Source organism: Ictalurus punctatus, chromosome 22, assembly GCF_001660625.3.
Source record: "Ictalurus punctatus breed USDA103 chromosome 22, Coco_2.0, whole genome shotgun sequence".
NCBI lineage: Eukaryota > Metazoa > Chordata > Actinopteri > Siluriformes > Ictaluridae > Ictalurus > Ictalurus punctatus.
In genome coordinates this window covers 5,466,809-5,493,670 of record NC_030437.2, presented here as the reverse complement: position 1 = coordinate 5,493,670, position 26,862 = coordinate 5,466,809, and the positions used below count along the sequence as shown (strand labels likewise).

Here is a 26,862-nt window from a genome sequence, read left to right as displayed (position 1 = left end):
TGCTCAAGGGCCCAACAGTGGCAACTTGGCAGCGCTGGGGCTTGAACCCCCGACCTTCCAATCAATAACCCAGAGCCTTAACTGTCAAGTCACCACTGCAGCTGTAGGTGGGGCAGTTTGAGAGGCAGCTAAAGTTGAGGATGATTCTGTTCATTTTGGTGAAGAATTCAATTTGAATGTGATTATTTTTAGTGCATTCGGTGAGGAAATGCAGCTCTGTCTCTATTTAACTCAGTGTGCACTGCTGGCACAGTCTCTTCTCTCGGGGCAACCAGGACTGTCTGTGTCGGCCCGTCTCGATGGCTCACTGAGTCTGTGCTTCGTCAAGCTGTTTCTCAGTCACCGTGCTCAGATAATCTGCCACGCCGTACTGTCTGTTTCGGGCCAGATAACACTGCATTTTACTCTGGAGTTTAGTTTGGGTTTACCAATAGGACAAATAGTTTACTTTCAGTATTTGTGTAATTTGGTTTTATCTCACTGGGTTTGCAAAATTCTTCTGTTCCTGAGTCTTTACTGTGTTAGTGTGTGTTGGTGTGTGTTAGTGTGTGATGGTGTGTGTTAGTGTGTGATTTTGTATGTTGGTATGTGTTTGTGGGGTGTTAGTGTGTGTTAGTGTGTATTGGTGTGTGTTGGTGGTATGTTACTGTGTGTTGGTGTGTGTTGGTGTGTGTTGGTGTGTGTTGGTGGTATGTTACTGTGTGTTAATGTGTGTTGGTGGTATGTAACATACTTTTCAATACTTTAAAAATGGCTTAAAATATCCAGCTATTACAGAACCGATTAAAACTAAATCATTGCCCTAAAACAATTATCCAGTAAAGACACTGGTACATTTCCAGATTTAGATCACTGTAGTTCAACTTCACAGCATTTTTCCTGTTGAACCTCATTCTGAAGTCTCTCTTCAGTTTAAAATTCTTCATTTCAATTTTTTTTTTTCATTTAATTGATAAACCATGTTTAGCTGAGATTTAAAGATGTTGATTTTTAGCTTTGATTCCAATTCTCACCTTTTCTACAATGGTATATACACTATATGGCCAAAAGTTTGTACCTGTCCAATCACACCTATATGTGTGTGTTGAACGTCCCATTCCAGATTTAGTCCCCTTTCCTGGTATAATAACCTCCACACTTCTAGGAAGGCTTTCCACTAGATTTTGGTGCAGTCGGTGTTCCAGTTCATCCCAAAGGTGTTCAGTGGTGCTGAGGTCAGAGATCTGTGCAGGACACTCGATTTCTTCCACACCAGAGTTGGCAAAACAAGTCTTCATGGAGCTCGATTTGTTCACAGCATTTTCATGCTGGAACATGTTGGAGCCCCTTAATTCCAATGAAGGGAAATTGTAACACAAACACATTTACTGGCTTTGCAGATGAACCTTGTGCTTTAAAGGAGAATGAATGAACAATCATTAAAGGGGCACAGTACATAATAAAACTAACACTTTCATGATTTAATTGAATTCCAGGTTTAATTGAATGTAAATTTTATTACGAAGGTTAGTTTCTGTATTTTAATACAGGTGCCACATGAAATCAGTGAGACAGAACAAGTGAAGGAAATTTATCCATGATGTATAACTTTCTGAAAGAGCACCACAACCCCTTCCAGTAACCTGCATAATATACAGAACAAACCGACACTGAACAGAAGCACACGGCAGGATGTGAACCGTTACATGTTTCCGTATCTTAACATATAAGGAAAACCTTTGGATATGAAGAAAAGTAAATATAAACCAAACATAATGTAAATTGATGTTCAATGACTCTGCATAGCAAGCTGCCTAAAACAGATCACGTGTGTGTCTAGGTAGAGAAAATCTCCAGGCTTAACACAGCTCTGTGTTTACTTCCAGGGCTGCTGATTGGTCATTTTGCTTAGTACCTGATGACGTTTCCCTGATTAGCTTTATGACAATTATAGACTTTAGGAAAATGTGCACAAAATTCTGAATGCCAGCAATCACCATTGCAATCACAAAAAATAAATAACTATGAGACAGTTATTCTATCCCAAACCACACACTTTAATAGGAACACCTGTACATCTGCTCATTTATGAAGTCCAAACATTCAATCATGTGGCAGCAGCACAATCACGCAGAAACAGGTCAAGCGCTTCAGTTAATCATCACATCAAACATCAGAATGAGGAAAAAGTGTGATCTCGATGACTTCAAATATAGCATGGTGGTTGCTACCAGATGGGCTGGTTAGAGTATTTCAGAAACTGCTGAGATTAGGATTCACACACAAGCAGTCTAAACTCTAGAGATGGAAATTCCTTTGTACCCCTCTACTGCTCGATACCTTTTGACAATAAGGTAAATAAGACCAATAAGATCCTATACATGTTTCGTAAGGTCTTAGTGGTCCATGGCTTCGGCAGTCGACTGAAACCAAGATGTCATGAAAATCCTACAGAAACAGCTGGTCTTTATTTGGGGTTAATCGGAATCACTTCATCCATGACAAGTTTATGATAATCACTTTTTAACATGAGTTTGAATGTGACCGTTTCATATTCACTGTATACTCTATGTATGTATATAATTTCTACGTTGTCCATGGAACAAAACATGCTTTCAAGTCTTCAGAACTTTGTAACAAATGTATAAAAGATGTGTACACTGTAGTCTGACTCTCATATATACTCATAGAGGAATCTTAAGTGTTTCTTGGAAGGTAGTAGCTTTGGTAATACTCCAGTTTTGGCAGAATGTATCGGTATGAATATTTTAAAAGTTTTGTGAGGTTGCAAGCATTGAAAAATAAAATACACAAACATTTATTTTGAAAAACTGTATCAAGCTTGGAAAAAACAAACAGATGGTCCAGAAGTCCGAGATTTGTGTTTGGTCCTTTCCTTTGATATTCATAATTCCTTTAAGAAGTTAGTGACCTAAAACAAAAAAATACTTTATCAATGAATTATAGTGAATTCTCTCTCAAGTAGAACAAATATAACCAATGGCTTTAGGCAGAGTGTTTGCGTGTGCGCGCACACAGAGTAATATGAAGAACGAAAAATATTACAGTACATATAAATATACCACATTTATTCAATTTATTCAGAATCACATGCACAATAATACACACATATACTGTACCTCTGTTATAAACTTGGCCTGCATCTCAGAATCACTCTCAAACTCCAGACTACCATCCAGCACCAGAACTGGAATATTTTTCAGGTGATCAAAGTGAACCCTACAGTGGAAAGACCAAAACTGGGATTGTATTGTTCTCAAGACATTACAGTAGTTGGTAATTTACAATACATTTATGGCATTTGGCAGACGCCCTTATCCAGAGCGACTTACATTTATCTCAGTTTTTAAACTATTGAGCAGTTGAGGGTTAAGGACCTTGCTCAAGGGCCCAGCAGAGGCAGTTTGGTGGTGCTGGGATTTTAACTCACGATCAGTAGTCCAATATCTTAACCACTGAGCTACCGCCGCTCTCGGACTTTTACGTTTCTAACTATTTAGCAATTTATGAAAGCTATTTCTAAATGTATATCATACAGTACACACTAATGTTATTGTTTACATTTATTTCAGTGCTACTAATACCAGTGATACACCAATGACCTGCCGGTGAACGACGGGCAAACTCACTTTGTAGATTTGTTTATGAGCCAATTGTCATGCTGCTTGTGTAATGCCTCAAGGTATTCCAGCTGTATTCCCTGCTCCTCTTCTCTACCTCGGCCACTCATTCGCTCCATGCAGGTCTATGAAACACAAGCAGTACATTTCATCCTAGATTAGAATTTATATAACATATTTACAGAATATAAATTGATGTTGACGGGGATGCCGTCGCTGCCAATAAGTCTAGTCTTTATTGTTACTAATTTGTCTGACTGAAATACCTTCAAAATATACATTAAAAAAACATGAATGAAGCTATAGAAGATATTTATTTCAGACATTTGACCTGGCCGTGACCTTGACCCTGTTTGGATCACTTCCAAAACGTAATCAGTTCATCTGTGATAATTCCATATGCCTTGTTGATGAAAGAGGTCAGAGGAAAATGGCCAGACTGGTTCAAGCTGACACAAAGGCTACGTAATTGAAATAACCACTCTTTACAACCACAGTGATCCAAAAGCATTCCAGGATGCAGAACACAAACCTTAAGGAACAGCAGAATAACAGACCTGTTCCACTCGTTACATCTCCCCAGACCTCCTCAACCTTTGAGCTCATGGCTTATTTTGTTGTTGCTGTTTTTTTGCTCTGACATTCCCTGCCAGCTTTATATTGTCAGAGGAATTGCTTTTTATTATTCTTGCAGACGTGCCATATTTAAGTAAGGAATAATGCACTGCAGACCATGTGCGTATACGAAATTAATTCTCTTTGTTAGTGGCATGATGTGGCACTCACCACCCTGTGGTAATCCAGTAATAAAGTGGTACCACCCAAATGATCCACCACCAGTGGTCTGGAGTGTTTTATTCCACTTATACCACAGCAATTTGCCAACGATAACAATGCTTAAATGATTTGTGAAAGGCATGTCGCACTTTTAAATCCATGTGTATTCAATTCAATTCAATTCAATTTTATTTGTATAGCGCTTTTTACAATTGACATTGTCTCAAAGCAGCTTTACAGAAATATCAACACGGTATACAGATATTAAAGGTGTGAATTTATCCCAACTGAGCAAGACACTGAGTGGCGACGGTGGCGAGGAAAAACTCCCTAAGATGTTTTAAGAGGAAGAAACCTTGAGAGGAACCCGACTCAGAAGGGAACCCATCCTCATCTGGGTAACAACAGATAGTGTGAAAAAGTTCATTATGGATTTATATGAAGTCTGTATGGCGTTAAGAGCAGCCGTAGTCCCAGCAGTCTGGAATTAAAGAAGATTTGAGCTCCATCCAGAGGCAGAATGGATCTGGATCTCTAGTATCTCCATAAAATTGTGTGGGGCTCGGCGAAAGGAGAGAGGGAGAAAAAAGATTATTATGACTGCGAAGTAGTAGAACAGAATCTAGTCAGGGTAGGCTTGAGTAAACAAATACGTTTTAAGCTTAGACTTAAACACTGAGACTGTGTCTGAGTCCCGAACACTAATAGGAAGACTGTTCCATAACTGTGGGGCTCTATAAGAGAAAGCTCTTCCCCCTGCTGTAGCCTTCACTATTCGAGGTACCATCAGATAGCCTGCATCTTTTGATCTAAGTAGGCGTGGCGGATCATAGAAAAGCAAAAGGTCGCTTAGATATTGTGGCGCGAGACCATTTAGTGCTTTATAGGTTAATAAAAGTATTTTATAATTAATGTGAGATTTCACTGGGAGCCAGTGCAGTATTGATAATATCGGTGTGATTTGGTCGTATCTTCTAGTTCTAGTTAGGACTCTAGCAGCTGCATTCTGGACTAACTGGAGCTTATTTATATTCCTACTGGAACATCCAGACAGTAAGGCATTACAGTAATCTAATCTAGAGGTGACGAATGCATGAACTAGTATTTCCGCATCATGTAGTGACAATATGTTTCTTATTTTAGAAATATTTCTGAGATGAAAGAAGGCTGTCCTAGGAATATTATCTACATGAGCATCAAATGATAGGCTGGAGTCAATAATCACTCCAAGGTCTTTAACTGCTGCACATGATGAAACAGAAAGACCATCCAGAGTAACCATGTGATCAGAAAGATTACTTCTAGCTACACGTGGGCCTAATAAAAGTATTTCTGTTTTATCAGAATTAAGCAGAAGGAAGTTAATTAACATCCAATGTCTAATGTCCTTTACACAATCCTCAACTTTACTAAGCTTCTGTCTGTCCTCTAGCTTCGCTGAAACATACAACTGTGTATCATCAGCATAACAGTGGAAGCTAATTCCATGTTTACGAATAATTTGACCCAGAGGTAGCATATATAAAGTAAAGAGCAGTGGGCCTAAAACAGAACCTTGTGGAACTCCAAAAGTAACCTCAGTATGCGTGGAGAAGTCTTCATTTACATCTACGAACTGATAACGATCGGTCAGATAAGACCTGAGCCAGGAGAGGACTGTTCCCTTAATACCAACAACATTTTCTAATCTGTCAAGGAGAATAGTGTGATCTATAGTATCAAAAGCTGCACTAAGGTCGAGTAACACAAGCAGCGAGACACAACCCTGATCGTAAGTCAGTAGAAGGTCATTTACTACTTTAACTAACGCTGTCTCTGTGCTATGATGAGGTCTAAATCCTGACTGATATATTTCATGAATGTTATTCCTATCTAAGTACGAGCATAACTGCTTTGCTACAACCTTTTCTAAAATCTTAGAGATGAAGGGGAGATTTGATATTGGTCTATAGTTGGACAATTGAGACGGGTCAATACCAGGTTTTTTAATCAAGGGTTTAATAACTGCTAATTTAAGTGATTTAGGTACATAGCCAGTGCTTAGGGAAGAATTGATTATATTTAGAAGTGGTTCAATTACTACTGGACCAATCTGTTTAAACAAACACGTAGGTACAGGATCTAGTATGCAAGTTGATGAATTGGCTGAAGAGATTAATGTAGCTAGTTCGGTCTCTCTAAGCGGAGCAAAACACTCTAAACATTGATCTGATATTGCTACATTGTCATGTAATGGGTTTGATACAGTACTGTCCAGTTTTAATTTAATGGCCTGTATTTCACGTCTAATATTTTCAACCTTATCAATGAAAAATTTCATGAAATCTTCACTGCTATGTAATGATTGAGTGTTTCTCTCTGTAGTGGTTTTATTCCTAGTTAATTTTGCTACTGTGCTGAAAAGGAATCTAGAATTGTTTTTGTTATCTCCTGTGTATGAGCTGTTACTATAGAAACAGCGTATTAGAACGAGCGCATTATATAAACCAATCCGAGCCGTGCTGTAGATTTGTTAACTGTTAGATTTCACACTGCTATTTGTACTGAAATGAGTATTCTGTATGCTAGGATTGGTCATATGTTGAATGTGCTTAATTGCCAAGACTTGTTCCTGTGTACTTGTCAATAAAGTATTTTATTCTGATATTTCAGACAAAACTTTCATGCATTTATTTATTTTATTTTATTTTTTAACATCACTGACCTGTGGAGACGCTCTAAGGTATATGATTCCCTCCAGTTGTACCTTAGGACCAAACTGCTCAACAAGAAAGGAATGCCAGTCCTGATATACAGCCCACTCTGTGGAGTTTATACTGCCTAGCTCAAACATATTCTGAGCAAAAATATACCTGAAAAAGAAAAAGGAACAGCACCATGAACATCAGAGACAGGAAATCACTGATGAGAATAAGCTGAAGCGAAGATGTCGAGTACACGAGTTCACCTGTCACTGTAGATGGAACGTTCATACACCTGTACAGCAACGTCTCCTGCTTGCAGTAACCGTGCGGGAGGCGGCTGCAGCTGCGTGCGCATACGGCTCATACAGGAAAATGTCTGAAAGGTGTAGGACCAGCGTTTGGGGTCTTGATACATCATTTGCAACAAGTTGCCGGCTGTCTGCTGGGGAGACGACGCTGGCTACAGGAAAGCAGAAAGGGTAACGGAAACATCATAAAGGTTCGCAACGAAATACAGCCATTGTTGGGATTACAGTCGTGAGCCGTCACCTCACCTCACTTCTCGTGTCCATCAGTGGTCCCGAAAGGATTTACAAGGAGATTCATACCTGTCTTATTTGTGAAGTCGCCTCTTCGACGTTTTGCCATTTGCTAACAGGTTCAGGTGTGACTTCCCAGTTTCGCCCTGCATTGCTCAGCAACCTTGCAAACGTGGACTTCCCCACCGCTGAAGAGTCCAAAAGACACATATAGCAGTATGACAGCAGTTAAAAAGGTCACATACTGTATACTAATAACAATATATAAAAAATAATAATAGGGCTTCAACTGGAATAATAACAGTTTACATCTGCGTCGACAATCTTTTCCTTTATTTAGTCAGACAGTTGTTCATTGGCACGTTACAGTTTCTGCTGGTTAGGAGTGTTTTTAGGTCTTAAGGTGCCTCACACTCATTGTACTGTCACAGTTCAACGCAACCATAAGCAGCGGTTCTACATTAATTCATTTGGCGTGTGCTTTTGGTCCAAATCACAAGTGCGACAAAATCCAAACCCAACATGCACTTTGGAGTTAAATGGTCTTGTTCAAGAAGACCTAACAGCCAACCCAAAGCTTCAGGTCTGAAAGTCAGAAGTATGTCTTCCTTCATTCTTACATTTGTGTAGAACATGTTACAGGAAAGCCACAAGGCTGTATATCGAAGAACAGAGGTGGACCACACCAGCCCAGTGGTCTTCATGGATGCATGCAGAATCATGTGTACATTTTAAAGCGCGTACAGAGGTTAAAGGGTTATTACTGAAATATTACTCCCTACCTATGTTGCCCTCGATAGAGAGCCTCTTTACGCGTGCCATTGCATCCAGTGTTTGATTATTTGCATGGCCCTGGGATGAGTGTTGAAGGAACCGCCGTGGCTCCAGAACTCTCTCTAACTGCGTGTTTATTCTGCGTGTCTTTCTGCCACAGGAGGAACCGGCTGTACAGAGAACCCGTACAAACAGCACGCACAGTTTCAGCTCAGACTTACTACACTTTAGTACGCGCTTAAAGGGGGCACAGTGAGCAGACATGGCGACAGATCACCTGCCGCGTGCTCCAATACAGAGTCTATGCAAACTCCAGTGCAAGAGAACTGATGGCAAACTCGCACGAGGAATCAATGGGAATTATGCGCATGCGATAAACAACTGACTTGTTATTTTCGTTCGCTGTGATCACGTGGGCAAAATTGCAAAAGCATATCCGGGTCATTTGTTACGGGGGGAGGGCTTTAACCTTCAAATTAAAAGTCTTTTTAAATGTACGTATCAAAGGCATACAAAAAAGCATACAGCATACAAAATGTGCAAATGTGCCCATGTTTTCCTGAGGAGGAAAGAATAACAGAAAAAAAATAATAAAGGAAAACAATAATTAGGGGTCATCAATCAAACAAGAATCCAGATTCATGCAGCAGGTACAAGAGTTTCTTTCCACTGCCGTTTTGCAGATTTTTAAGGAAGTGAATTTTTATTTTTATTATTATTTTTTTTTTTACAAAGTCATTATGATACTGCGCAAGAGATGTTGCTTTTAGACATATGCATTTATGCACACAAACCTGGCAAACAATACATTTAGAACAAAAATATTATCGTGAAAGCTTGTTATATCTGTATCAATACCAAACACTATGTGATCTCTGGTGAAATGAAAGTTCTCTAGTATGTCATGTTATTCTTATTGGAGTTTCTTGGCAAAGTTCATTGGTAAAAATCCATCCATCCATCTTTATCTTCTATACCGCTTATCCTACAGGGTCACGGGGAGGTTCCCAGGGAGCATCGGGCACAAGGCTGGGTACACTCTGGACGGGGTACCACTCCATCGCAGGGCACATTCACATAAACATTCATACACTACGGACACTTTAGACACGCCAATCAGACCATCATGCATGACTTTGGACTGGGGGAGGAAACCGGAGTACCCGGAAGAAACCCCCGCAGCACGGGGAGAACATGCAAACTCCGCGCACACAGGGCCACGGTGGGAATCGAACCCCCGACATTGGAGGTGCGAGGCAAATATTACACATAATTTTGTTAGTGAGACTGCTACTATCCAAGTCAACCTTCCTGATCTTCAAAGAGATTATCCAAGAGTTTGAAGTGTATTGAATTGTGTTCTGAATTAAACATATAATGTTTTCGAGGAACGGCTTTGGAAACTCGATTAAAAGTCTTGCGTGTACACTAAAGATGCTATTTATTGTAGAGTTCCTCACATGTTAATAACTTGCCTCTGTCGGTTAGTAGCTGTATTACTGACCAAAGACCTTTATCCACCCTGTCTTTAAGAAATAAAGGCTTTTGACTCATGAATATATACCTATTATTCCAAATAGGGGTTGAGTGTGGGGTGAAGTTGGGATTGTGTAAAAGTGTCCAGTGAAACCTGCTGATGAAATGAGGAACCTCACATTGTGATCACATTGTAAAAGGAAATCTATTCCCCTCTAATTTCTTCAAATAAATTTCCCTGGGGACTGAAAACCAAACACTGTCATGGTAAGTTAAAAATCGTCTTAACCAGCTGATTTTAAGAGCACCATCAATACGTTCAAAATTCAAATTGCTTGTACCCTCATTAAGGTAATGCACTTTGGTTTTCCATATAAAATCAAAATTCAGTTGATTTATAGATTTAATGTCTTTACTGGGAATAGTTAATGAATATGCTGGTTAAAAGTGGATCTTCCATCTTGGTCATGCAGACCTTATATTATATATATATATATATATATATATATATATATATATATATATATATATATATATATATATATATATATACACACACACACACAGTATCTCAGAAAAGTGAGTACACCCCTCACATTTTTGTAAATATTTGATTATATCTTTTAATGTGACAACACTGAAGAAACACTTCAGTGACACTTTGCTACAATGTAAAGTAGTGAGTGTACAGCTTGTGTAACAGTGTAAATTTGCTGTCCCCTCAAAATAACTCAACACACAGCCATTAATGTCTAAACCGCTGGCAACAAAAGTGAGTACACCCCTAAGTGAAAATGTCCAAATTGGGCCCAAAGTGTCAATATTTTGTGTGGCCACCATTATTTTCCAGCACTGCCTTAACCCTCTTGGGCATGGAGTTCACCAGAGCTTCACAGGTTGCCACTGGAGTCCTCTTCCACTCCATGACGACATCACGGAGCTGGTGGATGTTAGAGACCTTGTGCTCCTCCACCTTCCGTTTGAGGATGCCCCACAGATGCTCAATAGGGTTTAGGTCAGGAGACATGCTTGGCCATTCCATCACCTTCACCCTCAGCTTCTTTAGCAAGGCAGTGGTCGTCTTGGAGGTGTTTGGGGTCGTTATCCGGCTGGAATAATGCATACTGATCATGCTCTGCTTCAGTACGTCACAGTACATGTTGGCATTCATGGTTCCCTCAATGAACTGTAGCTCCCCAGTGCCGTCAGCACTCATGCAGCCCCAGACCATGACACTCCCACCACCATGATTGACTGTAGGCAAGACACACTTGTCTTTGTACTCCTCACCTGGTTGCCACCACACACGCTTGACACCATCTGAACCAAATAAGTTTATCCTGGTCTCATCAGACCACAGGACATGGTTCCAGTAATCCATGTCCTTAGTCTGCTTGTCTTCAGCAAACTGTTTGCAGTCTTTCTTGTGCATCATCTTTAGAAGAGGCTTCCTTCTGGGACGACAGCCATGCAGACCAATTTGATGCAGTGTGCGGAGTCTGGTCTGAGCACTGACAGGCTGACCCCCACCCCTTCAACCTCTGCAGCAATGCTGGCAGCACTCATACGTCTATTCATTGAGGGAACCATGAACGCCAACATGTACTGTGACATACTGAAGCAGAGCATGATAAGTATGCAGTATTCCAACATGATAACGACCCCAAACACACCTCCAAGACCACCACTGCCTTGCTAAAGAAGCTGAGGGTGAAGGGGATGGACTGGCCAAGCATGTCTCCAGACCTAAACCCTAATGAGCATCTGTGGGGCATCCTCAAACGGAAGGTGGAGGAGCACAAGGTCTTTAATAACCACCAGCTCTGTGATGTTGTCATGGAGGAGTGGAAGAGAACTCCAATGGCAACCTGTGAAGCTCTGGTGAACTCCATGCCCAAGATGGTTAAGGCAATGCTGGAAAATAATGGTGGCCACACAAAATATTGACACTTTGGGCCCAATTTAGACATTTTCACTTAGGGGTGTACTCACTTTTGTTGCCAGCGGGTTAGACATTAATGGCTGTGTGTTGAGTTATTTTGAGGGGACAGCAAATTTACACTGTTACACAAGCTGTACACTCACTACTTTACATTGTAGCAAAGTGTCATTTCTTCAGTGTTGTCACATGAAAAGATATAATCAAACATTTACAAAAATGTCAGGGGTGTACTCACACAGTGAGATACTGTGTGTGTGTGTGTGTATATATATATATATATATATATATATATATATATATATATATATATATATATATATTCACATGTAGATGGTCAATAGCTTGAGGATTTCAGAGCTGTTTCATGTGCTGGGTATTTTGTTTTATTAATGGCAAGAAAACTTAGACAAGGCATAAATTCAAAAACGATCCTAATATATTTGAATTCACCCTAATTCACCTTTAAAACATAGTACTATGCATTTGGCAATGACGATTTACTGATGCTGGAATTTAAAAGCATCAAAATGTAAACGCATTTTAGGAGATTTTGAGGTTTTGGTTGGGGCAAATTTTTTCATGCAACTCTGGACACTGGAGCAGCCAACCTTGTATCGTTATAAATGGCAAGCTAAACAGATTTTTTTTACTATATTAAATACCCAACAGGTAGTTTTTAGTTGTGTATTTAATACAGAAAATTATAATTAAGTATTTCCATGGTCTAACTATGCATATTTATCTTTATGATGGCAGGGGATGATGCGTTTTTTCTTAATTGGGTCTCACTGCTGCCCAATATGGTGTACTATCATGTAGTGAAAGTGAGTGATGGATTTCAGACAGGGCTTTAATGTTCACACACACACTGTACAAACACCACACTATTTTGGAAGTCATGTCTCAAATAAAATAACATGCTCAAACTTTGAATTTGTTTATTAATTTCAATTTAAATTGACAAAAATAAACCCATGATTTTTTTTTAAATCCAGGAGACTGAAGTTAATCGCAGGAGTTCCATGGCTTATCTGGGAGGGTGAGAAATCTTGTTCCACTTAAAAGGTCAAGGTTTGCAATTTATCTCTGACATGCTCTGCAAAAATGATATCTTAGCAAGTACTGTATCTCGAACAGTCAAATATATCTAGTGTTTCCTATATAAGATTATTAAACATTTTCTAGACGTTTTATTATTGTCAAGTTTGTTATTATTATTGTTGTTGTTGTTCTATTGGTAGATCACTTTGCTCATTTTTAAGCATTTATTCCTATAAAGATAAGATGTACCTTATCTTATCTCCCTGTGGGAGAAATTCAGTAAAAGCAGCAAAATTATCTGCCAATAGAATAAGACAATTTAAAGCTGGAAATGAGTAGAAATTCTAGCAATAGGTTTAATAATCTTGTATTTGGTTTACTGTAATCTTATAATACGAGACAACAGATCACTCTGATAATATTCAAGACCTTTTTTCCATCTCATTTGCCAAGATGCCATTTTACACAGTGTGGAAACAGTCTCTTATCCACAGAGAGACAACAGGTGAGCCCAGAAAGATTCTAAATGTATGATCGGTCAGAGTGCCCATGCTGAGCCCTGTCTACAGCCGAAAGCACCTACAATGGGCACATGAGCATCAGAACTGGACCATGAAGCGATGGAAGAAGGTGGCCTGGTCTGTTGCATCATGTTTTCTTATATATCATGTGGACGGCTGGGTGTGTGTGCGTCGCTTAGCTGGAGAAGAGATGGCACCATGATGTGATATAGGAAGAAGGCAAGCCGGCAGAGGGAGTGTGATGCTCTGGGCATCTGCTGGGAAACCTCGGGTCCTGGCATTCATGTGGATATTAATTTGACACGTACCACCTACCTAAACAGTGTTCCAGACCTTGTACACCCCTTTATGGTAACTTTATTCCCCAAGGTCAGTGGCCTCGTTCAGCAGAATAATGCGCCCTGCCACACTGCAAAAACGGTTCAGGAATGGTTTGAGGAACTTGACAGAGTTCAAGGTGTTGACTCGGCCTCCAAATTCCCCGGACCTCAATCCGACTGAGCCTCTCTGGGATGTTTAGGCAGCACAAGGGGGACCTACACAATATTAGGCAGGAGGTTTTAATGTTATGGGTGAACTTTTACTTTAAAGTTTTTGTAAGATCACTGAGTATACTTTCTATATGTAGACGAAACTTGCCAAGTGTTTCATCTCGACCGCAGGTCTGTCAAGACCATTTCAAATTTTACAGACAAGACGAATATTGATGCAAATATAGGTTTAATCCTCATCTTAAAAAGTTATTCATAGTCCTGAAAAGTCCAGAACACCATGTTTATTTTTACAAATTTGAGAAAGAAAGAAAAAAAAAAAAAAAAAAAAACAACAACAACAACAACAACAAAAGACAGTAATCAGTCATGGTCCATTCATTTTTCCTTGGAACCAAATATACTTTTCAATCCCTCATATTAAAGGAAAGAACTACTGATGATATTAAAAACGCAAATAATATTTTTTAAAAATCAGCATTTTGTAAATGAGTAAAATCAGCAGCTTGCAGACATTAGCATTACTGTTACAGTCTAAATTTCAAAGCACAAATACTGACCTACATAAAAACCTTTTCAGCATTGAAAGGAATGTTAGACGCTAGCAAGAACGTACACATGTACTAATCACAGAAACCAATAACCTTCCTACTCCATTTCACCTTCAATACAAAACTGAAAGATGGTATTGGTTTTTCTCTACCATATATTTATATATGGTAAGATCACATGCTTGAATATAAAACAATAAGAAAGGTTTAATACAAAAATCTGCCTGCAGTTTCTATCTGGTTTCTATCTGCCATCTACTTTGTCCAACGACTATATAGTTCATGAAGCCCAAATAAAAAAGACTGATAAAATCAAAGTTAAAAACAGATCATCCTAACATGTAATGGGTACATAAACATTGTTAATCTACAGTCAGCACATTATTAAAATACACCTCTATTGCTAAAATATACTGACTGTGGCTTTAAAATTCTCTGAACAAAAGGAGAAATATTTCAGTGATGCTGGAATATGTTGGTATGGTTTGTTTGTTTGTTTATCTGTCCTTGGTGCCTAGTTTCTCGATAAGTTCCTGCAGAGGAACCAGCTCTCTGCGGTCAATCAGGTTGAATTCCTGTCCATATGCACGCAAACAAAAAGGGGAAGAAAAACAAAAAATTAAATGATTACAATGAATCATTGTATGATGAATCAGCAATGAATCAGTAAAGTATGATTAAAAAAAGCATGCTAATTAGAAATCCCCAGCCAAGCCCCATCACCTGCACGAAGAAGATGAAATGCTTGAAGGAAGTGTTGAGATGGGCCTCCTCCTGTAGCTGCATGACAGAGTCAAAGTGCTGGTGGTAAATATGAGCATAGACTCTGAATAGACGCTTCAGAATAGTTTTAGCCACTGACATGAAGTTTTTCGGGAAAGGCACACCTAGAAAGAAGTTAAAAAAATGTCATTGTGCAATCATATATTACACTGTCTAGTTAATCGTAGCGGGGTGTCAAATTTCAAAAATGATCTATTAGGACCACATCCTTAAGAAGTAGCTGTCCGCAAAGGTCTCACATAAGATATACTTTCTGAGGCAGACTCATCAAAAGAAAGGAAAAAATAATCAGAAAGTTGCGTATGTATCCATAGTTCTACAACTGAGTGGAGGACCAGGACGGTTTCCTTCATAACAACTTAGGCTTTCCTGTTTGCTTGTTTCCTTGCTAGCTAATAAGAAAGGCGTCACCACAGGACATGAAAGAGAACCACTGGATTCACTGCATTCAATCTCAAGTTCAAAAGTATTTTTCATACAGCAGTCATGAATTAAATTGGTCTAATTAATCCCAAATAAAGATCAGCTGTTTCTGCAGGATTTTCTGATCTGACCATCTCCTTGTTTTCGTCTGACTTCTGAAGCCATGGTCCGCAAAGAACTTACAAAGCATGTACGATATCTTGTTGACGAGTATCGATCAGGAGAGGGGTACAGAATTTCCAAAATCATTAAATGTACCATGGAACACAGTGAAGTCCATCAACAACAAGTGGAGAAAATGGGGCACCACAGTGACATCACCAAGAACAGGACGTCCCTCCAAAATTTACAAAAGGACAAGACAAACACTTACCAGGGAGATTACCAGGGGACCTACAGCAACATTAAAGGAGCTGCAGGAATATCTGACAAGTACTGATTACTCTCTGCATGTGACAACAATCTCTCATATTCTTCACATGTCTGGGCTATGGGGTAGGGTAACCAGGTGGAAGCCCTTTCTCACAAAAAACATCCAAGCCCCGCTAAAGCACCCTAAACCAGGTGGTCTGATGAGACCAATTCTAAAAGGTATAATAAGTGCATAATTCCAAAATGTATGTTTGGTGCAAAAAAAAACAACATACCCACGGTGCAGGATCATTCTTTAGGGGCTGCTTCTTTTCAGTCAGAACTGGGGCTTTAATCAAGTTGGAGGAATTTATGAATAGCTACAAATACCAGTCGCTTTTAGTGCAAAACATTCAGGCTAGTAAGCTAAAGCTTAAAAAGAATTTAAACTTTTAGCACAACAAAGAACCAAAGCATACATCCAAATGAACAAAGGAGTGGCTTAAACAAAATAAATATGTTTTTAAATGACGTAGCTAGAGCCCAGACCTGAATCCACCTAAAAATCTATGGGGTGACCTGAAGTGGGCTGTGCACAGGACATACCCTCACAGTCTGATGGGTCTAGAATGTTTTTGTAAAAAAACAGTGGGAAAATATTGGCAAGTCAACCTATGCCACATTGATGAGATGCTTACTCCAAAAAGACTGAGTGATGTAATAAAATTAAAAGGTGCTTCAACAAAGTATTAGTTTAAAGGTGTGCACACTTATGCAACTAGGTTTCTGATTGTTTTTCCACTTCATGTATACTTTGCAATTTCACATTAAAGGTGGGAAAAGAACTGACATGATTCATCTTAGTTAAATTTTTTACTTCACAAAAACCTGCCATTTTAACAGGGGTGTGTAGACTTTCTTTTTTACGTCAACTGTACTGGTTACACAGTCCTGTTATGTGAGCTGCAGAGCTGGATGACCACAGCAGTGTTAGCAGAGGAAACTCATGGAGCCATAGGTTTGGCCTAGTGTGCACCAACACACCCTGGCCTAAAGCCTTCGTTTCTGCACTGTCTGTGAACCACACAGGACAGTATGTTTTCTGTCTATTTGCAACTACTCTTCTGTAGGTAGTCACCTTATCTGAACTAGCTATCTAAATTTGCTGATAGGTAGACAGATCTAAAGACACATCTATCTGAGCTTAGCTGTACAAGTGCAAAATCACATTCTGTGACCACTTGGTTCTTGTAAAGCACCACCGTCAGTTCAAATTAACATGTGTGAACTCCTTAAGGGTTTCTGAAAATGTTGCAGCATTAGCCACACAGATTTAGTTTCTGCCATATTGGCACTGATGAGGGATTTTCACATGCTTCTCCAGTCTTGCTGGTAGTTATCCATCATAAAGGCTTCTCTTTACAGGGAAAGAATGTGTGCTGGACCAATGCCTCTGGGTGGTTATACACTAGTGACTAGTGACACCTGCCTCTGTGATATAGCTGACAAGCACGGAGCAACATACCAGATTTCAGTACCTCAGTGCTAATCTTCATTATCCTGTTTAGGGGTGTGGTGCATCTGAAGCCTATCCAGGAAAAACTGGGTTTTAAGCTTAAATGCACCCTCCATGAGATGCCAGTTCATCAAAGATCACTATATATACACCAATCACTATATAGATCACTATATATACACACCAAAACCACTGATCGGCATCTACCACAAACAGAAGAACCTGGAGGAAACCAATGCAGACATATGAAAGTGTGAAACTCCACACAGACAGTAATCCTCGATCAGCATAAAATCTGGAGGCCCTTCGTGTTTTTGGAACCATAAAATATCTAAAAATAGCTCAGCCATGCATTCTGATCTGTGTACCTCTAGTGTATTTTGTTGCCTGCTTTTCAAAAGTCAAAAGTCAAAAGTGACTGTACTTCTGCAGTTATTACTGCCAGTTGGCTTGGGTCTTGCACCCTTGTGGGGACCACCGTGGACACTATGCTCATTAGCCAATGGTCTGTTGTAATCAAGCTCCAATGCTCTAGTTGCTACAGACTTAACACCAGCCTTTAGGGCATTCAGTGTTCCTGCTTTTCACTATGATATTCGGTCTGGTTCAATGTTGAGCTACCAGCACTCTCTGCCAAATTGGGAATCAAGTTCCAAGAATAAGATTTACAAACAACAGTATTTTCACAGTCTGTGAAGCATGCTTCACAAATCCCTAACAGCATTATGCTGCAGTTAGGGCAAGGCTAGGTAAATGCCCGTCACAGATGTTCAGGTCTGGGCAACACTATCAGGGCTTGTTAAGACAAACAATTCACCACCAACAACTTTGCCTGTCATACTTGGCAAGAAAACAAGCAAGCTCTCTACTAGTTAGAAAGGAATCCACCCTTGGGTACAAATGGAAGTATAATTATTTTTCTCCTGGATAAATTAAAGACCGTATTGAACCTATTTTTAGTTAAATCACTGATCTCATTTTACATTTAATTTCCTGATTTGTTATATCATGTTATTCTTCTTTCATGCAACCTTCCAAACTGTTGTTATGAAGGTGGTGAACTTCTGAAACCTGAAACCCCAAACTGTGCAATTTTAAAACATTGATCATCAGAGTCTTCTTGGTCCGTGTTCACTGTTCTTCTCACGGCGAAGGTATTGTTTTTAGATCTACTATCTGAGTGACACATAAGTGATCAAAGGCATTAACTTCACAGGCATTTCACAACCTTAAGTGTCATTGTAAATGGTTAAAATGTATGTTGTGTCATACATTTAATTTCTTAGTTCTTTTATAAGAGGAATAAAACACTTTGGGGGTGGTAATCTGCTCACACCACCCCATCAGTGATTATTTTCTTACAACAGCTCACCCCACTGTTTTATTGTTTACTTATTCATTTCCATACTGTATACATTCCTCACTTAATCCATATGCCATGCTAACCAATTTTGGAAGGAAATAGGGTTTCATCATCCAGCTGATCTTGGACCCAAGTCATCAAGTAGTCAATGTATTTTGGAGCCGAGCATTTGATTGGTTTCTTTATGTTGGTACCATCAGCCCAGTGATATTCATACCTGCAGAAACACAAGAGACACTGTAAACTATCCAGTTGTATTTATGTAGCAAGTAACAACCATATGAGATTTCATCCTACTTCGGCCCTGCGGACATGACGGGGCAGTTGGTCTCAGTGCAGAATTCAGTGATGGTGCCATAAAGCATGTTGATCTGGTTGAAGAAGTCGACAGCTAAAATAAAACCAAAAGTATTTATCACCAATGACAAGACCCAGAACACATTGTCTGCCTTACACAGAATTGAGGAAGAAAGATATTACTACAAAGTAGTAATATTGCAATAAACTATGCACAAAAAAATAAAACTAAACAAAAGAAAATAAGACTAAACTTGAATTTGTTTGGAAAATACTAAATTAACAGTTTTGGATAATCACAAATCTTGAAACAACTACAATAATTTACGACAGATACTTTAAAATGTGAAAATCTCACATATAGATCCCTTAAACTGTTTCACATGATGTTTAGCAGACAAGCATGCAGACATGCCCACTCACTATTAACAGCGATCCATTCATTAAGGTCTTCTCCTTCTGGTAACATCACAGCAGCTCGAAGGTTACCACTTCCCAATGTTGCTTCAGCATGTTTCAACAGCTCATACTGGTGAGAACCCTCCGGAATGTTTTTCTTCGGTTTGAATGTCTTTGAAGACCGACTGCCACTAAAGCAAACACACAATCATCATTTTTTCACTTTTTCAATTAGATACTGATCACATTTGATTGTTTCTGCATAACGGCTTTGTAGCATTGATCGCCTGCACAAACCTGTTTTTTTTCCCCAAGAAAAATTGTGATGGGAGTCTTATATTACCGTGCCTTGTATAGGTATTGACCCAACTTGAACTTTTCCACATTTTTACTGTGACACAATATGTCTAACATTTCAAGTAACACAAAAGGTTCAATAAAAATAAATAAATAAATAACCATAAAAAACAGGTTGCATAAGTATTCACCCCTCTAGGTCAATACTTGGTAGAAGCAACTTTAGCTGCAAATACAGCTGGGATACGTCTCTATCTGCGCTGAACATCTGTGTCATGTTATTTGTGCCCATTCCTCTTTGCAAAATTGCATAAGCTCTAACACAGATTCTCAAACAGATTGAGGGCTTGGCTTTGAATGTGGCATTCTAACATGTTCTTGGGTTTAAACCAATTTAGTGAATCCTTTGTCCTGTTTGAAGGTAAACCTATGCCCCAGTCTTAAGTCTCTTGCAGACTGTACTAGGTCTTCCTATAAGATTGCCCGGTATCTGACCAGTTTATCTGATCAGAGTCCTTGATGACGAAAAGCATCTCCACAACACGATGCTACCACTCTACCATGCCTAACCACGTTCTCAGGTTGATGAGCAGTGTTGGGGTTCTGCAAAAGTTGGGGCCTTTGTGACAAGGCCAAAATGTTTAATTTTGGTTTCATCAGTCAGTACGTTTACATGGACAACAATAATACGATATTAACCTGACTAAGACAATACTCTGATTAAGAAAATTAATTAAATTAATTAAAGTTAATTAACTTCCTTCTACTTAATTCTGATAAAACAGAAATACTTTTATTAGGCCCACGTGTAGCTAGAAGTATTCTTTCTGATCACGTGGTTACTCTGGATGGTCTTTCTGTTTCATCATGTGCAGCAGTTAAAGACCTTGGAGTGATTATTGACTCCAGCCTATCATTTGATGCTCATGTAGATAATATTCCTAGGACAGCCTTCTTTCATCTCAGAAATATTTCTAAAATAAGAAATATATTGTCACTACATGATGCGGAAATACTAGTTCATGCATTCGTCACCTCTAGATTAGATTACTGTAATGCCGTACTGTCTGGATGTTCCAGTAGGAATATAAATAAGCTCCAGTTAGTCCAGAATGCAGCTGCTAGAGTCCTAACTAGAACTAGAAGATACGACCAAATCACACCGATATTATCAATACTGCATTGGCTCCCAGTAAAATCTCACATTAATTATAAAATACTTTTATTAACCTATAAAGCACTAAATGGTCTCGCGCCACAATATCTAAGCGACCTTTTGGTTTTATATGATCCGCCACGCCTACTTAGATCAAAAGATGCAGGCTATCTGACGGTACCTCGAATAGTGAAGGCTACAGCAGGGGGAAGAGCTTTCTCTTATAGAGCCCCACAGTTATGGAACAGTCTTCCTATTAGTGTTCGGGACTCAGACACAGTCTCAGTGTTTAAGTCTAAGCTTAAAACGTATTTGTTTACTCAAGCCTACCCTGACTAGATTCTGTTCTACTACTACGCAGTCATAATAATCTTTTTTCTCCCTCTCTCCTTTCGCCGAGCCCCACACGAATTTATGGAGATACTAGAGATCCAGATCCTTTCTGCCTCTGGATGGAGCTCAAATCTTCTTTAATTCCAGACTGCTGGGACTACGGCTGCTCTTAACGCCATACAGACTTCATATAAATCCATAATGAACTTTTTCACACTATCTGTTGTTACCCAGATGAGGACGGGTTCCCTTCTGAGTCGGGTTCCTCTCAAGGTTTCTTCCTCTTAAAACATCTTAGGGAGTTTTTCCTTGCCACCGTCGCCACTCAGTGGCTTGCTCAGTTGGGATAAATTCGCACCTTTAATATCTGTATACCGTGTTGATATTTCTGTAAAGCTGCTTTGAGACAATGTCTATTGTAAAAAGCGCTATACAAATAAAATTGAATTGAATTTAATTGAAAGAAACTACCATGTAAACAGCGATTCTGTTAACCTTAATCTGGCTAAAATCATACTCGAAGTAAACACAAATGGAATTAAGACATGTGGAGTAATCCTGTTTTAGTTGCATCATTGGAGTGTATTATAGACATGTACACACTTTAATCACTCTATTAACGTCATGTGGGTGTTTTCACCGCATTTTGTGACAGGACAAGTACACACATGGCAGCGCTCAACTGTTTGACGGCAAACAAGAGAGTACAGCTGCGTCCGAAACCGTAGCACTTATGTTGATACCTGAAATTCTGGAAGGAACGTCGGACGGCGTTGCGCGGTGACATAATGACGTGTGCCATTAATCGCTCTATGTTCTATAACACGTAAACGGGAACATGAAAGGAGTATTCTAAAAGCGATTCATGTAAACACCTTAATCACGATATTGTCTTATTCGGAATAAGGTCAATAATTAGATTACTGCTGTCCATGTAAACGTAGTCATTATGGAATTACTCCACAAGATATTCAAAGTTTAGGCTATTACTTTATAATAAAACTTCTGGGCAATATTTTCTGAACTTTGTCCTGGGCTTTTGGTCCAGGAATAGGTGTATTTATATTGAGATCATGAGACACTTTAATTGCACACAGATGGACTCAATTTAACTAACTGTGTGACTTGTGATGGCAACAGGTTGCACTGCACCAGGGTAAATACGTATGATATATCAACTGTTTTTAATTTATAGATAATTTAGCAGTTGATTTCTATGGGAGTACTATGGGATATATTGTGTAAAATCATGATTATATATAATCCCGATTAAGTCACTTCAGTTCCGAGTTACAACACTACAAAATGTGGAAATGTTCATGAGGGGGAAAATTATGCAAGGCATTGTAGTTATTTTTCATGTTGATAATGTTTCAGTGCCCAAGGTAATCTTTGCACTACTTTGCATTTATGTTCAAGGTTCCAAGGGTCACAAAAGAGAAAGATTGCATTTTTCTGCAAGGACAACCACAATTTCTGTGGGGAGCTGAATGAATGAGAACCAGATTGGATCTGGGGAAAAAAGCTCATCCAGTATTGGTACACAACAATGCAAATCTGATATCAGGAAAATCCATTCTACTGGGGTGGAATTACACATTCACGATACTAATAATTCTTTAATTGTATAACACAAAGAAATTTTAAGGTCTTCAAAGTAGATTTAGCTACAGCTAAATTAGACAAGTCCAGAGTCTGGTGCTATAAATGCCAGAGTAATCTTTTACAGTCCAGAGGTTCTGAAGCGCTCCCACTGAAATTTACAAATAATGCAACTGACTACACTTTTACTTGATTAAAATCTCTCGAATTCTCTCAATATGAGTGAATGATACAATTATGAATAAATATTCAGTTATTATATGTAGATGGCAGTTAAAAGATACGGCTGATGCTCGTCTTCATCCTCAAATAACGAGCGATGAACACTTCAAACAAAAGTTTCTTTTCAAAGCATATACACTCATGTAAAACATGGTGGACAATTATGCAAAAATGCCTACAAGAAGTTATTTCTGCTAAAGAGGGCAATGCTAGCTAAGGGCAAAGGGTGTTGTATTCTACAGAAGAATATCACATCTATTGACATTTCTCTTAAATAAATGATCGATAAAAAGCTCATTTTAATGGTGGTTTTGTTCAAATACATCAACCTCATTAATAGGCAGTGTTTCAAAGATGATCAAATGTTTGCTTGTTCAAATAAGTAAAAAAAATGCCAACAATTTCCATGGGGGGGTACTTATTTTTAAATTACATGTACACTGACAGACTTTTCAGATGTCCCACCTAGTGCTGCACAATATTGATCGAATATTGATCTCGATTATGATTTTGAATGTCTACGATTACATGAATATGATCGACAGTGATATTGACGTTTAAGTTTTGCCCTCCGCTCATAGAAAACTCCGCTGCAGATCAAATCAAGCGCTTCCTACACTTACAGCCAATCACCACAGAGTGGTGCAGGGATGACGTCATTTTGTAATGCCCAAACCCGGAAACAAGTAAGCATTTTAGCGCTCGAGCTGCCAGCTTCGCTTCGTGCTCCAGCGCTTGCGCGAGGGGAAATCATGACACTAACATGTTGCTAAATGGGACTACAGACGTTGTCATTAAACGTCCTCATGACGAACAGGAAAAAACTTTGCAGATAAACTGGTTCAGGTGTGCTGCGCAAAAAAAAAGTGGATGAAGATTCATCCACAGAGTAAATCTGTATTATGGAAAATGTTTTAAATAAAAATATGTTGTCCCTGAAATCAATGAATAATCGTGATAAATAATCGTGATCTCAATATTGACCAAAATAATCGTGGTGATCATTTTGGACATAATCGTGCAGCCCTAGTCCCACCCATCCAGCAGTCATGTTATATTTAATGATACATCTTGTTTCATATAAGATCAAGCAAGAATATTAGAAGTCATTATGTTTACTAGGGGTGTAAGGATACAGCATGACACAACATACTATGATGCAAAAAGTTCACGCTGTGCATCATGGGAATGTGCATTTCACATAGTGATACTCAGCATTCTATTCATTATGCATCTAATAGAATTGCACTGTTTGAACACCAGAGGTCCCAGTTTATATTTACAGATATGGTGATCGTGTACTACATTTTCTTTCCAACATTAAACCTCTTTGTAGCAACTGTTGACTTATTTAGTTTTATAAAAGTGCAAAAATGCACATTTCTTTAAACTGTTTATAATTCAGAAACTCAGAAAAAATGAGTCTTTTCAGTCATCATTTTTCTTATTCAAATTTTCTTCAAAGTATTCAGAGAATCAAACTGAACCATGAAGCCAGTATTGTGAATCGAACCGTGACAGGATTACACCATTACACTTCATAACATTTACTTATAGCACAGCACTGCTGATTTCCTGATTCTGAGTGGTCCAAAGGTGTGAATTAAATTTCTACAACACCATTTCTGACAACAACTCATGTACTTCGACTCACATAACAAATGCGTTACATTTTCCAAGACTAATGTATTTTTAAAACATTTTGTTATTTAATGAAGGAAACATCTCATTGTTGATAGAGAAGCCCTCTGTAAAGAAATGTTTGTTTGAGATTTATGGAAGGAGTCTCAAATGTTTTCTAACAGTTTGTACTTTTTTTGCCATGGGAGAGTCTTTATAACTTAAAAAACGAGAAAAAGAAAGAGAGGCTGGTGATGTTATGGCTATTTATATCTGCTATAACTTAAATGATAACAAGAACTAGATTGTTTCGTGGATGATCCACAACATTAAATGCGACTATAAACGGTTAAAACGTATGCCGTGTGGTTCTTACTGCAGTAAATTGATGGCGCAAGCATCCATACAAGAGTGCTGATATTTAGTATAACTGCACTGGCCCATTTCACCGCTTGTATAACTCCACTTGTCTGTGTTCTACATAAAATTACAATTCTAGCACCTGTTCATTATTATCGAAACCGTCGCTACACTTATTCCGTGGCTTCTTTGGAAACTACTGTGTCTGAAATGTCAGTGACTCGATATGAATTTCTTGGTTAAAGAACTCTTGCAAGAAAACACTCAATTATGATTACCTGCCGCCTCCTGCCTATACAGCCGAACCGCAGGTGTGTTGATGTTCACTAAAACAGCACTGTTATACATGTGATACTGGTTATAAACACAACAATGTAATCATTGGCAAACAGTAGTGGTGTCAGAAGAACAAAATACTTCAGCATGGGCTTTTATAATAAAATGACCAACTTCAGGATGGTCAGCTGAATCAAACCACCCTACTAGCAAAGGGGTTTTTATTCCTCATTACATGTTAGCTTCTCTGCCCATGTGTGTATGGTGATGCAGTCATAAAAGGGCATAAAAGTCATTACATATGAAAAAAAGGAAGGATAAGTGATATTAATATAGAGCAACTGTATGCAGTAGGCCAAGGACAGGACAATGTAGTGTCATTGTTGGCTTTAAGAGGTTAGCTCATATTCTAAACATTAAACAAGTCGCTTTTAATCGCTTTAATTCATTTGCAAACTTTTTTCGTTTCAGCTAATGCTCAGTTCTCCATCAGTCTGGGCTTTAATCAGCTCTCCAACGCGACAGATGGTTTATAACTTCATTTATTCATCTTAAGTGCTTTAGCGGAAGCTTCATGGAGAGCCTTCGAGGAAGAGAAAACACGGCCTAATAAAGGCGTCCAGGGGATTGATGTTTCAAATATAAACTTACACTAGTGTTGTATACGCTAATATAAAAACTAATATTTGATATATTTGTTAAATCTTACCGTGGTTGTAGCTGTGTTGGCTAACTAACGTTACTCATAAAGCTGGCCTGAGCCACATGAGGAGACAGGAAAGTTACTCTAACTATGGGCTAGTAACTAGTTAGTCTATTACTGACTGTTTAGTGATGGTTTACATCGATTCAGCGGGGATTATCCCACCAAAATATCTCTAGTTATCTCCAAACAACCACCACGTCGCTGCATAATAACAGACAGAGGTCTGACTAGTTAGCTAGCCACCGTTACTTACAATAAGAAGCTCATTTCCGTTAACTTTGCTTCGAGCGAAGCTTCCAGACAGCGTGAAGTCGAGGATTCCCAACAGAAATTCTTCACCCAAGTCTTGTTTAAGGAATCAAACCGATGTAAACAACGTAGTCCCAAAGTTTCAAAACTTTAATCTAAGCGAACATGAAACCGCGCTGGAACAGGAAGTGTTTACACCGCCGCAGAGAAAAAGGAAACAGCAAAGACGACAGAGTCCGATGTTGTTGCCAAAATCGCACAGTATGAGCTGCTAGTGCGAGTGCAGTTAGAGCTGTGTGAGTGCAGTTAGAGCTGTTCGTGCGAGTGCAGTTAGAGCTGTGTGAGTGCAGTTAGAGCTGCTAGTGCGAGTGCAGTTAGAGCTGTTCGTGCGAGTGCAGTTAGAGCTGCTAGTGCGAGTGCAGTTAGAGCTGTTCGTGCGGGTGCAGTTAGAGCTGTTCGTGCGGGTGCAGTTAGAGCTGTTAGTGCGAGTGCA

General features: G+C 39.0%; 2 protein-coding genes across 3 annotated transcripts; both read right to left on the bottom strand.

The window, feature by feature from the left end:
• Window positions 1–1,476: 1,476 nt before the first annotated feature.
• dguok (deoxyguanosine kinase) lies at window positions 1,477–8,800 on the bottom strand. Of its 2 annotated transcripts, XM_017452548.3 has the most exons (7): window positions 8,403–8,800; window positions 7,690–7,808; window positions 7,345–7,541; window positions 7,102–7,249; window positions 3,630–3,745; window positions 3,120–3,219; window positions 1,477–2,911 (listed from the first exon to the last, which is right to left on the bottom strand). In XM_017452548.3, the coding sequence occupies exons 1-7, from the start codon at window positions 8,656–8,658 to the stop codon at window positions 2,885–2,887; spliced, it is 963 nt and encodes a 320-aa protein (XP_017308037.1). In that variant the 5' UTR covers window positions 8,659–8,800; the 3' UTR covers window positions 1,477–2,884. The 2 variants fall into 2 exon arrangements, 1 of the variants encoding a protein (XP_017308037.1); XR_008393251.1 differs by lacking the exons at window positions 1,477–2,911; window positions 7,102–7,249; window positions 7,345–7,541; window positions 7,690–7,808; window positions 8,403–8,800 and adding an exon at window positions 4,753–7,083 and having other exon boundaries at window positions 3,198–3,219.
• A 5,277-nt stretch (window positions 8,801–14,077) lies between these two features.
• Window positions 14,078–26,669, bottom strand: mob1a (MOB kinase activator 1A). The gene is made up of 6 exons (XM_017452054.3): window positions 26,374–26,669; window positions 19,573–19,739; window positions 19,150–19,243; window positions 18,936–19,069; window positions 15,140–15,303; window positions 14,078–14,991 (listed from the first exon to the last, which is right to left on the bottom strand). The coding sequence occupies exons 1-6, from the start codon at window positions 26,385–26,387 to the stop codon at window positions 14,914–14,916; spliced, it is 651 nt and encodes a 216-aa protein (XP_017307543.1). The 5' UTR covers window positions 26,388–26,669; the 3' UTR covers window positions 14,078–14,913.
• Between the last annotated feature and the right edge of the window lie 193 nt (window positions 26,670–26,862).

Excerpts from the sequence above, each read along its gene's own strand:
- dguok (XM_017452548.3), bottom strand. The coding sequence starts at position 8,658 with ATGTCTGCTCACTGTGCCCCCTTTAAGCGCGTACTAAAGTGTAGTAAG. Across the intron at positions 7,809-8,402 it reads CTCTATCGAGGGCAACATAG|CGGTGGGGAAGTCCACGTTT; the intron begins GTAGGGAGTAAT and ends TGGACTCTTCAG. Across the intron at positions 3,220-3,629 it reads CTCATAAACAAATCTACAAA|GGTTCACTTTGATCACCTGA; the intron begins GTGAGTTTGCCC and ends TTTCCACTGTAG.
- mob1a (XM_017452054.3), bottom strand. Across the intron at positions 19,070-19,149 it reads GTCATGTCCGCAGGGCCGAA|GTATGAATATCACTGGGCTG; the intron begins GTAGGATGAAAT and ends GTGTTTCTGCAG. Across the intron at positions 15,304-18,935 it reads CCTATTTCCTTCCAAAATTG|GTGTGCCTTTCCCGAAAAAC; the intron begins GTTAGCATGGCA and ends ACTTCTTTCTAG.